This window comes from Patiria miniata, unplaced genomic scaffold, assembly GCF_015706575.1.
Source record: "Patiria miniata isolate m_02_andy unplaced genomic scaffold, ASM1570657v1 HiC_scaffold_6, whole genome shotgun sequence".
NCBI classification, from domain to species: domain Eukaryota; kingdom Metazoa; phylum Echinodermata; class Asteroidea; order Valvatida; family Asterinidae; genus Patiria; species Patiria miniata.
The window spans coordinates 2,092,270-2,104,435 of NW_024037073.1; the positions used below are offsets into that span (position 1 = coordinate 2,092,270).

Below are 12,166 nucleotides of genomic sequence, written 5' to 3' on the forward strand. Positions count from 1 at the left end.
ATTAATTTTAAGAGAAAAATCTACTCTCAATGCTTTGACTTTATAAAATAACAGCACAGAGTTGACAGGCGACCCCCTCCAAACGTAACGCGAGTTACCATGGAATTGCCCTATAAACAACTGTAACCTACAAATGAAACATAACCCTAGAAATGTAAAGAACAAATTTGCAGAAAACTTGTTCCAAGGAATCTCCATGATGAAAACAAGAGGTAAATTTGAAGTTTATGTCATTTCCTAAGGACTGTGGATAAACTGTTGGAAAAAGTACTGAGCTCTACTTGAGGTTTCCTCTATTTATAAGTGCATTTGGTTGCATCCAAGTTACTTAGAAATTGCCTCATGTGACTTGACCTTAATAACTGGCCTTAATACTGATGTGGAACATTAATGTTTTCACAACCCTGTCATCTTTTCACTTACTTCCCACAATTTTTTTGCAATTCCTTCATCCATACCTTCTTTCCCGACAGCTTTTTCCTTACAATCGCTGAAGTAGTGCCCGCTGAGACCCTTCACCTCATCTGAGACGGCACAATAAATTGCGGTCTGGGCACCGGCACGAGGAGATTTAATCACCAACCATATGATGGGATCCAGGACCGGAAGGGACCATTGAGGTAGGAGATATCTGGTGATGTCTGTGTGAACGCCACCCGGATTAACGCAGTAAACGTCGACTCCGGAGTCCTTGGCACGCCGCGCCAATTCCTTGGTGAACAAGACGTTGGCGAGCTTGCTGCGCATGTAGGCCTGCATGCGACTGTATGAATGCTTGTAGTTGAGGTTGTCGAAGTCCAAGCTGGTGAAGGCGTAGGTGAAGGAGGACACGTTGACCACGCGGCTCTTGGGGGACTTCTTCAGGAGCAGCAAGAGCTGATTGGTCAGGAGGAAGTGACCCAGGTGGTTGACGCCAAAGTGGTACTCGTACCCGTCTTCCGTCTGCATGTAGGGGCAGAAGAACACCCCAGCGTTGTTGATCAAGATGTCTAGCTGGGACTCCGTTGCCAGGAAGGTCTTGCAGAACATCCGCACTGACTTCAAGGAGCCCAGGTCTAGTTGGCTGACGATCAGCGTCCCGTCTTGAACACGTCTGCGGATGTCCTCAGCCGCCCGGTTCCCTCTCTCTATGCTACGGCAGGCCATAATGACTCGGGCCCCCCTGCTAGCCATGTCAGCGGCAATCTCTTTACCCATTCCCGTGTTGGAGCCAGTGACGATCACCGTCTTCCCCTCCAAGCGGTTCTTGGAATAACAAACCCCGCCTTCGGCATACCTCTTCCATAATATGAAAGCGATGGTGAGGACCATTACACACAAAGTCCACCATGCAATGTCTTCCAGCTGAACAGTCATTCTGGCACTGCCTAGCTCCCTGAGTCTTCCAAAAGCACACCTGACAAAAAGAAAAAATACACACACAAAAATTCAATGCATAACTCAACAAAATCAGGCTATACATGTGGGCATATATGGCACTAAATAAAACGTGGAAATTTCAATCAAACAAGCACCTTACATACTTCTACAGACGAATCAAGGCACTTGAACACTTGTACACATACAAGGGCCCCTTTAATGGAGAAACTATTGTGCACACTGTACTATTGTACAAAAGCAACTACTCTGTGACAGATTATCCGCTTAACAATAGCTCACACAATGATTCTGCCATTGAAGGGGGCCTTCGTAATAGAAGTAACAGCATGCCCAGATTGGTCCATATGAAATACCAAACCGTTTGCAAATTGTTTCAATTATTTCAACAATCTTTTAGTCTACTCTCCAATTTTAATGTTTTTGTTTGATACAAACTTACCCTCGAGTATTCGAACTAGTGAATGAAAACTGTGTGGGTTACTAAACTTGTCTATATGACAAATGACCAGTTTAGCTGCAGGAGTTACATAACATCACCAAGTATGAATAGAAATATTCCGAGGGCTGATGTTATGTGTATTTACACTGATAATCATTTTGAGTGATCGATGACAGTATCTTTCCTTTATCAGTTCATCCTGTTTGACATTCTGATTCCGGTGGAGTATTGGGGTCAAACTCTAGATGACATCAACAGGGACTTTTTCTCCCACTAGTACAGACCAGGCACAGTGCACTTCCAGTGGCCCCCAGTAATGGTAGAAGCATTGTGCAAGCTATTGTACAAAAACGACGGTTCCATGACAGTTACCCTCAACAATAGCAGGTATAATGCTTCTGCCATTAGTGGGAGCCACCCTGCATGTACAGAGATCTGTGGCACTTTGGGGGAGGGAGGGGGGGGGGGGCACACACCTCCCCCCCACCCCCAGCCCACCGCTTTGAGAAAAAGGCAGCCCAATTAACCAAGACAACATAAGTAGTCTTTGAGAAAATTAACTTGTAGACCTAAAGCCCCCCCCCCCAAGATGCTTGTGCTACCCTCTTGTAGTAAACTCTGGACAACCACATAGTGGTTAAGTGCATGATTTAATGACAAATGGGGCAGATTTCTAAGATTTTAGACAAGTCCTCACTCTAAGATTGATTTTCACTTAAAGACATCTCAAGTTTGGTGAAATCTCAGGACAAGTCAGGAGTTAAGCAAGTCCTAAGACGTGTCTTGACGTTTCGAGAAATAGGCCCTGTGTGATTGTCTTTTACATTGTGCGACGTTGGTTGTCCAACTGCACTGCTAGGCACATCATGAAGCTGCTAAGATAAGTGCACGAATTTCAGCATAACAGATACTTTGCAGATTTTAAGCCAGAAAGAGAACTTGAGACGCAGAATTTGCTATAATTTCCAGGAATATTCAAGTGTACTACATCTAGATGTTGCTACTAAGCACAATTTTATATTTAATGCCCTTCAGGCATTTCATGAAATAAGCGTTTTAGAATTAGAACAATGGTATATTCTTTGTACTGTTACAATTTGGCTCTGCCTTCCTCAATCCCACAAAATCCCACAAAAATGCTGGTGGATTTTGATGGATTGGGTGGCATAGAGTTAAGCAACATATCCAATGCCAAACATTAAAATACAAGTAATGGAGAAAAAAACAACAGTGTCCTCTTCCAAAGAATAAACAATCACACATGAACTGATTATGGAAATCCAAATCTTTTATTGTACAGGTGTCAAAGGATATATATCCATCAGTGTCATTTTGTCTGCAACATCAAAAGTCATGTTTTATGAATACCGCAATCTAAGCGGTAACGCGATAATCTCAGGGAGCATTTCAATATAAACACATCCCATCATGCCACAGTATCCCGAGCATGATGGGACATATTTTAAATAAAATGCCCATAAAGATTACCAAGTGAGCACAAAGATGGCAGTATCCATGAAATCGTCTATATTAATCAATGATCCTATCTTCACAACTCACTCCATCAAAGATGGCCATTCATATTTTGCCACTGTAAAAAGACACATCAGTACTGTCATCTTACCCTTAACCAGAAAAAAAAACCTGTTGACTTAGAGTAAGGCACATTGTATCAAGCTACCTAGACAGCCATCTTCGAGGATGGAAAACCTTTCAAGAGCTCCAAAAACATAACTTTCATGGCCAGTTTGGGGGTCGGGGGAGAAGATTGATTCTCGTTCAGTACAAAAAAAAGCCTTTAGTAAATTCCAAGCCAAAAAAAAAAAAAAATGTGCAAAATGTGAGGCATTCAGGAAAAATGAGACAGAACTGGGCAGAGGTCGAAATGAGGGTTTGTACTGTAAATATTCAAGTCGCAAGTTTAAATATTAAGTCCAGTTTACTAGATTATATTATTTCAGTGTAATATTCAACTACCTGGATGATTGAGAACATTCATCAATATGGTTGCAGGTATTAGGAATATAATCCTCCTTACAATACTGTTTGATGCACTTAATCAGATATTTTGTTGACAAGTTATGGCTGTTTACAGTTCGCTTTTATCAACATGTCAGAAAAGTAAAATAGTGAGAAAAAAGGCCACTAAAAGTTTTGATGACCAGTTTTGTAGTCATGAGAATAAAGGTGCCAATTGTATTTCCTTAAAAACACTTTGAATCCATGATTTTTACACTGTTTCATTAGAAAATTGTAGTAGATAAATCAAAAATTTAAAATATCAACAAATACCGGAAATTGAGAAGAAAAAAAAACCTTCGGCAATCCTTGTGTTCTCTTTGCGCCAATCTCACTGACTGACTGACTGACTGACTTCCCGACTGTCTCCCCTGTGCACACCAAATGCACGAAAAGACTTCCAGTGATTAGCCATTCTAAATCACACCAGTACATCAATACAGCAAGATAAAAGTGTGTACAGTAAGCTTATAGCTTTACGGGGTAAACTGCAACTTTCGTGAGCGTCATTAACGTGAAATATGCTTTGTTTTCCCATTTAGCTTGGTTTTCATTTTGAAAATTCCCCACAAATGACGCTCAAAGCCTTTCTTTTTTACTGTCTAAGAAGTTAATAAGTAATTTGTTAAGATGGTTACGGCTACCCGATCCCATAATCTGGAACCGGTTCCTGACATCAACGGTCGGGTACTCGGGTACCCGGTTCCTATGCACAGCCCTAAAACAGAACTATTTGGAACTATTTTACTTGCGTAGCCTATATTTTTTCATGTTTCAATGTTGGTTTTCTACAAAAAAGCATTCGAAGTTGTTCCATTATTAGTTTGTTAAAATAAAATTAAAATCACAAATTTTTAATGTTCCCTTGCTAGATAGACCAATCCAGTAAGCCCCACCCGTTGCGCACATGTGCCTCTCCAATGGCACAACTGCAGGTTCCAGTGTGGCATGCGTGTCAGACTTTTCTCAATGCATGTCCAGCATTAACCACAGCTGTGACTGAGTGTGATTGGTCAAAACATGGGACGGGCTTCATGAATCAGTGTGTTCTGTTTGCAGCTACAGTTTCAAAGTACTTTTCCCTGGAAGTTGGCGAGGATACAGCATGCTGTCCAGATCTGATTCACAGCACCAGCGAGGCCACTTGGCACCACCCCGTCAAATATGTGGAACTCCTTCAGACGTCGGAACACACGCTCGATGTGTATTCTCAACCTCGCGATCTGGTACGTTGGCGCGATGTTGCTGCGCGCATCACACCGTGTTCTGTCTCGCAGGAAAGGAGGGATGACCGCGAGAGTGCAGCCCTTGTCTCGTAAGAGCTTTTCCATGGGGAAGCCTTCGTGTGTCATTAGGACTTGATCTCCTTTTTCTAGGAGATCAAGGATTCCTGATTTGGTGGTGATATCTTGGTCCGATACTCCCTCGGCGTAGAGCCGACTGATGAATGAATGGGAGCCTGTTGGTGTCAAACCAACCAGACCTTTTAATGTGGTGTGACTTGAACAGCTCGCTTCGGTCGACTCCAGGGGTGAAGCCTTTGATCTCAGGATCTCCACCCTCACCTCGCTGCATTCCAGTACGACCCTTGCTTTAGAGTACGTGGCTTTGACAAATTCTGGCAAGTTCTTCTGGATTTGGTCCCGTGGGGGCCAGATGACTAGAGAGCTAAAAGCAAAGTAGAGCAAACTGGCCCACGATGCGACCACACTGTTCACGGACTCCTCGGATAGGTCAAACCTCAGGGCAAGTTCTCGCTCGGACAGGTCCGCTCTGACTCGGCACAGGAACATGAGAAACTGGTCCACCAGGGGAAGGGAATCCCCCTGGGTTGCCTCACTCCTTATGTCCTGCAACCAACCCATCATGTTTTCCGCGGATGGTTGTATGCTCTCATAAATGGCCTTGAAGGTTTTGTAGTCAGCGAAGCCTGTGTAGAAGTGCAGCATTGCTGGGTCGGAGGTGATGCGCTGGATGCCGAATCTATCAATCTCTTGCCTCTCTAAGATGCTCTCCAAACGGTTCAACCTCTCATCGGGCATAGTCTGTTTCTTTTCCAGATTCTGTTGATCAGGGTAGGTGTGGTCATGGTGCAATGACTGAATGCCACTTTCGCCGGCTTCTGATTTGCCAATTTTGTTGCTGCCCAATTTATCGGGTTTTCTGTTACATTCCAATTTGTCTGTTTTGTTTCGGTATGCATCACTCGTTTTGTTGCCTGTTGATTTGCTGGGTTTGTTGCCTTTCAGTTGGCTGGTTGTGTTGAGTTTCGGTTCGCCAGTTTTGTTGCCGATTGCCTGGCTGGTTTGGTTGTCATCACAGCTGTGGACAAATGCAGAACAAACAATTTAGAGAATGTATCAAAACCAAAGCGGTCCTTCTGCAATTCTCAGTCAGTAACACAGTGCGTTTTTTCCAATGTGCTCCAAACTGGAACAGGCTTTTCCTTAGATTAATCATGCAAACACACTTCTAAACAGAACTGAAAAGTAATGAACCGTAATGTCAGTTTGGAATAACAATGTAGCGTGAATATCCGACTCCATGAAGTGTGGACTCATTGGTAGTATTGTGCATGCGTAATAAAGTACAAGAATGCGTTATTTTTAGGATCACATACGGGAGAGGGACCTGTCACGTGCCAGGGATTAACCAATAATGAGGAAAAGGGGTCCGATTTTCATAGGAGTCGGATTTTCATATGACAAAGGGTTCTGAAGTATCAATGAGATCAATAAATAATTATCTTTAGGCTTGAAATAAAGTTGATATTTGCCCCACTTGATTTTAACTGCTCTCTCAGCTGTTTGGCTGGTTTGGATTGGTGCAGGGAGTAACAGGCAGGGCGGTTTAATATGGCTCAGAGACTAATGGGTTAAAAAAATAATCAGGGAGTAACAGGCAAGGCAGTTTGGGTTGGTACAGTTAGTAACAGGCAGGGCAGTTTGGGCTGGTACAGGGAGTAACAGGCAGAGGCGATACAGGGAGTAACAGGTAGAGCACTTAGGGACGGTACAGGGAGTAACAGGTAGAGCACTTAGGGACGGTACAGGGAGTAACAGGCAGAGTGGCTTGGGGCGGTAGAGGGAGTAACAGGCAGCAGTTTGGGCTGGACCAGGGAGTAACAGGCAGGGTGGTTTGGGGTGGTACAGGGAGTAACAGACAGGATGGCTTGGGCTGGTACAGGGAGTAACAGGCAGGGTGGCTTGGGCTGGTACAGGGAGTAACAGGCAGGGCAGTTTGGGTTGGTGCAGGGATTAACAGGCAGGGTGGTTTGGGCTGGTAAAGGGAGTAACAGGCAGGGTGGTTTGGGCTGGTAACAGGCAGGGTGAAGAATCTGGTAGTTTAAGTGTTAGCCTACCTGATTGTTAGAGCCTCGCTTGAGGTTTTCTTCTTCCGGCCAACCCTTCGCCTCTTTGGTGCACTCTCCGGGAAAATACATGGTACAGCCCCTGGTCTCAGCTTCCAACGTCCATTAAGTGTTCTCGAAAAGTCCTCTGGCTTGAAATGGGCTGAGCATACACTTGTATTCTTTCCAACCTGAAATTTGTATAAACAATAATTATGAAACAATAAAGACAGCAAGGGAGATATCGTTAGTAGTTTTCTTTTGTAGTTTGCCTAAGTTAATAAATGTTACCCCTTTGGTATTTTTTTTTTTTTGCTAGCAAATTTCCTAAATCCTCCTTAATCCTCTACTATGCAGGTTATCCAATATCCCACTTTTACTATTCACACTTTCAATGGTCTTCAGGTCCCATCATGAGAAAATGACACCAACATTACTGTGAACATGGTGAAAGTGCTCATTGTTAAGTTATGCCTTTTTTGCCAAGATAGAGTTAATACACTACTGCAGAACTTTCATGGGATTGAAAAATAATGCCAAATAATCCACATTGTTAACATTGTCCAGTGACGCATTATTACTGTGCAAGTGCTTATTAAAAAAATATTAACAAATAATGATTTAAATAAAAATATATCATTAAAAAATTACATAAAAACATCGTTTCCGTACAAAACAACAGAAATAGGTCTACCTTGAAATTAGCAGTAGCACCGTTCTTGCATGCATTGTGTCTTATTCTGTAGATCCATTCCATTCGCATGCCATGGCTCGTTGTGGGAAGTTGATGAAAGGAAAACTGTTTACGGACACTACGCGTGCAGTGTGTGCAACCCGGTACACAGCAGTAAGTCATCTTGGTGCACTATCATGAGACTCAAGCCTCGTTTTAAAATACAAAATGGCGTCTCGTGAAACTGAAAGGAAAGCAAAATCTTCCTTTTGGTGGCGGCTTCGTGTCATTAAGAATGCACCAATACCGACTACAACATTTTATAAAGATTGTCACTTCTCTGCACTTTATGACAATGTATGAAAGACTGTTCTATTCAACATTTCTACATTATTTAAGTGCAAAATTACTCACCCTACCGCTCGCTTTGTGGACATGGGCATATCGCGGGCACTGGTGAAGCGCTATAGCGCCACCAGCCGACGACAAACTAACAACATTAACACGCAGTGCTTCGCTTGCAGGCGCACGTCGTCTGCTTTCAAACTTTATCCACCCCTAGAACTATGGCTGCTCCGCGTGTAGCAGTCATAGTTCTAGATCCAAATAAAAATGCTACCACAAGTACCAGCTCGACATCCGACTGCTGAGAAAAGTCATTGAAAAAATTGGATCTGGTTTTCAGTCTATCCGATTCCGTTACTTTTCCCAGAATATTGTGTCTGGGGTTTGCCTCCTAAAACTGAAATATTCTCGTTGTCTTCTCTCAACACATGTTTCTTCAGACTTGCGAGCTACAGGAGCTGGGAATCCTTGGTTTCATTACCAGAAATACATGTTAATATATAAAATTCAATAGAATAAATAAAATAAGACAGTACCTCCATATCTTTTCTGATGCAATACAAGCTCATTACCCATTTTCGACTCTTTTGAAGACAAACCTTGGCCTTATTCAGCAAACGTTTGTGTGATTTGGAGATCAAGAGAGCCTGCAACACTATACACACATGAGCATTTTCTTGAAAATAGAGGTTAAGGAATTTCAGATTGCATGACAAGTCTTGTGGAAATCATTATTTTTTTTATTACATGTATAATATTTTTAATATTACATGTATAACATTTTAATTAAGTTAAGCATGCAGATTATAAATTTTCTAAAAATATTTGGCATGCTGAGGTGCAAAACTAAAACAAAAATACAAATACAGTTTTAACACAGGAATAAAAAAATACATAAATTATTAAAACTTACTAAACTGCATAAACAATGATTCATGAATTGAATTGTAAAAGACTTATATAAATCATTAGCAAGATAATTAAATTGGTTTTCCATAATGTAAAATGTCAGAAATATAGTTCTAAACTCAAAATAATCTTATTAAAATTTCAGGCGATTACTCAAAATGATCTTAATAAAACTTCAGGTGATTACAGGGATAAAGTACAAATATACATGCATTTAAAATGTCATGCAACACAAAAATGTTTTCTACTGACGACCCTGCATTATGCATTTTGTAACATCTGATGGCACTGCAACTGTACTCGCATTACAGATGGGTTTTTTTGCACAAACTATGAACCTCCAAATGTAGCTAATTTTTACGGTGTAAGGTTTACAAATAGACTGGCTGTCATTTAATAATTCAATAAAGACGAATACAGGGTGTGCCCAAAAACGTGCAACATTCAGAAAACAAATAATTAAAAGCGTTGAATGTTTTTTCTTCAATGAAACTATGTATTACAGTAAGCCTGACTATTTCTCAATCCATTTCTTTTTACCCCATTCCATTTGGGTCTCTGGATCCAGAAATAGCTCCATGAACCAATTAAGTGAAAGGGTGAAAATTTTACTTGGGCCACTCTTGCCCGTGATGCCACCAACTGCAATGCCTATTCAATGCTCAACACAGATTCAGAATGTCCAGGCGAGAGTGGCCCAAGTAAAATTTACACCCTTTCACTTAATTGGTTGTATTTCTCGATGGATATAGGGACCCAAATGGAAAGGGGTAAAAAGGAGCGGATTGAGAATAGGTCAGGCTCTATTGTAATATATAATTTCATAAAAGAAAACCATTTTAAACAGTTTTATTAAATTATTTTTCTGAATGTTGCACTTTTTTTTGGCGCACTCATATATACACACACTCAGATAAAAGCAATAAATGGCTACAGCAAAAAAGGCAATTTTTTTTTTTTTTCCTTCAAAAGGAACTGTAACACTGAAGCATCTGCACAAACTGAAATAACTCAAACAAAACCAAAACTGACATGAAGTAACATTAGAAAATACTCAATCAGACTAAGCTACTCTTGGGACTTAAAGAGACATTTCAAGCATTCTATTATTACTTCTGTTACTTTTAAGTAAAAGATGTCAACAAAAGTTCATGGTCATGCAGTGTTGTTTTGTATCTCATCTTTAGTCCTCTTCAAGGCCTGTAAGCCTTTCACTAACTTCCCACAGTTTCATAGCAATGCTTTCATCAACTTACAGACACATTGCAAGCATTCTATTATTACTTCTGTTACTTTTAAGTAAAAGATGCCTACAAAATTTCATGATCATGCAGTGTTGTTGTGTATCTCATCTTTAGTCCTCTTTAAGGCCTGTAAGCCTTTCACTAACTTCCCACAGTTTCTTAGCAATGCTTTCGTCAGCTCGCGATGCCACCGCAGGAAATGGCTCCTCCTTACAGTTGCCATAGTAACGGCCGCTCAACCCTTCCAGCTCCCCAGCAACGGCACAATAGATGGTCGTCTGAGCTCCCTGGGTCGGGGTCTTCATGAAGAGCCAGAACAGTGGACGGAGGAAGAACTTCAGGAGAAGAGGATGCATGGTGTGCCTGTTCAGTTCGGTGTTGATGACCCCGGGATGAAGGGTGTAGACAGACACGCCAGCTTTCTCCGACTCCAAACGACGGTGAAGCTCTTGCCCAAACAGCACATTGGCCAGTTTGCTGTCGTAGTAGGCCTGGAACTGGTTGTAGCCCCTCTCCGCGTTGAGATTGGCAAAGTCAATTTTCCCCTTCTTGTGGAGTGAAGAGGACACAATGGCGATGCGGGCACCAGGAGAGGACTTCTTTAGGAGACCGAGAAGCCGATTAGTCAGGAGGAAGTGTCCAAAGTGATTCACTCCCATTTGCGTCTCCAACCCTTCCTCTGTCCTAGTCAGCTTTGGCAGCCAGGAGACCCCGGCATTGTTGATGAGAATGTCCAGTTGCGGCTCGGTCTTTAGGATGTCATCACAAAACTTGTTGATGGATTTCAAGGAGGCCAGGTCCAGATGCTTGACCACGAGCTGCTGGGAGTGAGTGGAGCGTTGAATGTCGTCGGCAGCTTGCTTGGCCTTCTGAACGTCCCTGCAAGCCAGGATGACCCGGGCGTGTCGACGGGCCAGGTCCAGTGCTGTGGCTTTCCCAATCCCCGTATTGGCCCCCGTTACGATGACAGTTTTGCCAGTCAGTTGGGCTAGGCTCCGACATTTCGCACCGTGGAAATACCGTCTGAAAAACAGCAGGCCGACAGTGCTTATGCCCAGAACTAGGCTGAATTTGGTCCAAATTCCACTGGTTTCATTTGTAGCAAGTCCTGTCTTATCAGATTCATAGTCAGCCATGCTGAAATCTACATTTACCTTATGTCTGATCAATTATCAATTCAAAGTTCAATCTTGTGTCTATAGCTAGGTACGGTAGGTCTGCCATAGAGCATGCAGGGCCCGCGGTCGCCGTGCGTGCGCGTTGGATCTGGATGGAAAGGTGCCAAGGTGACCGTAAGGTCATGGCCAAATTCTGCTCAATGCACTTCAAAAATCTGTCAGATTTATCAAAAATCTGCCAAATTCCCATGAGTTTACTCGAAATACACTATAAACACTTAAAATCACATGCAGATGTACATGTTGTAGCATTGCCTTAATAAGGGTTAAAATTACAATATATAGTCAAATTACGTTATACAGTTATATAAAATACCGGTGTTATGAAATTGCGTAAGTTTCAGTCAAAACGAGTTGCGTCACGACAAAATCCAATTCCCAGTGAACGTCAGCACATAGACAAGGCAACCTGTGCTATTAAAAGATTGAAGCTTTTTTAAACAAATCTACCTTTTTTTCAATTTGCTATGTTTTTCTGTCAAATAACCATTTTTGCAGAATTCTGCCGGAAATCTGCCAAGAAATCAATTCTGTCAAATTTTGTGTCAAACTCGTTTTTTTAACAAAAAATCTGTCAAAGTTAGCCGAAAATCGGCTGAAACGGTCATTACAAAAGTGCATAGCTTTCGC

General features: G+C 42.1%; 2 protein-coding genes across 3 annotated transcripts; both read right to left on the bottom strand.

Moving 5' to 3' along the window:
• LOC119742998 (retinol dehydrogenase 11-like) lies at positions 1-8,334 on the bottom strand. 2 transcript variants are annotated; one of them, XM_038219294.1, is made up of 4 exons: positions 8,275-8,317; positions 7,882-8,104; positions 7,200-7,378; positions 3,087-6,160 (listed from the first exon to the last, which is right to left on the bottom strand). In XM_038219294.1, exons 2-4 carry the CDS (start codon positions 8,041-8,043, stop codon positions 4,906-4,908), a joined length of 1,596 nt encoding a protein of 531 aa, XP_038075222.1. In that variant the 5' UTR covers positions 8,044-8,104; positions 8,275-8,317; the 3' UTR covers positions 3,087-4,905. The 2 variants fall into 2 exon arrangements, with proteins under 2 accessions (XP_038075223.1, XP_038075222.1); XM_038219295.1 differs by lacking the exons at positions 3,087-6,160; positions 7,200-7,378; positions 7,882-8,104 and adding an exon at positions 1-1,396 and having other exon boundaries at positions 8,275-8,334.
• A 590-nt stretch (positions 8,335-8,924) lies between these two features.
• LOC119743419 (retinol dehydrogenase 14-like) lies at positions 8,925-11,667 on the bottom strand. Its single transcript, XM_038219814.1, has one exon. It carries the CDS (start codon positions 11,492-11,494, stop codon positions 10,469-10,471), a length of 1,026 nt encoding a protein of 341 aa, XP_038075742.1. The 5' UTR covers positions 11,495-11,667; the 3' UTR covers positions 8,925-10,468.
• Between the last annotated feature and the right edge of the window lie 499 nt (positions 11,668-12,166).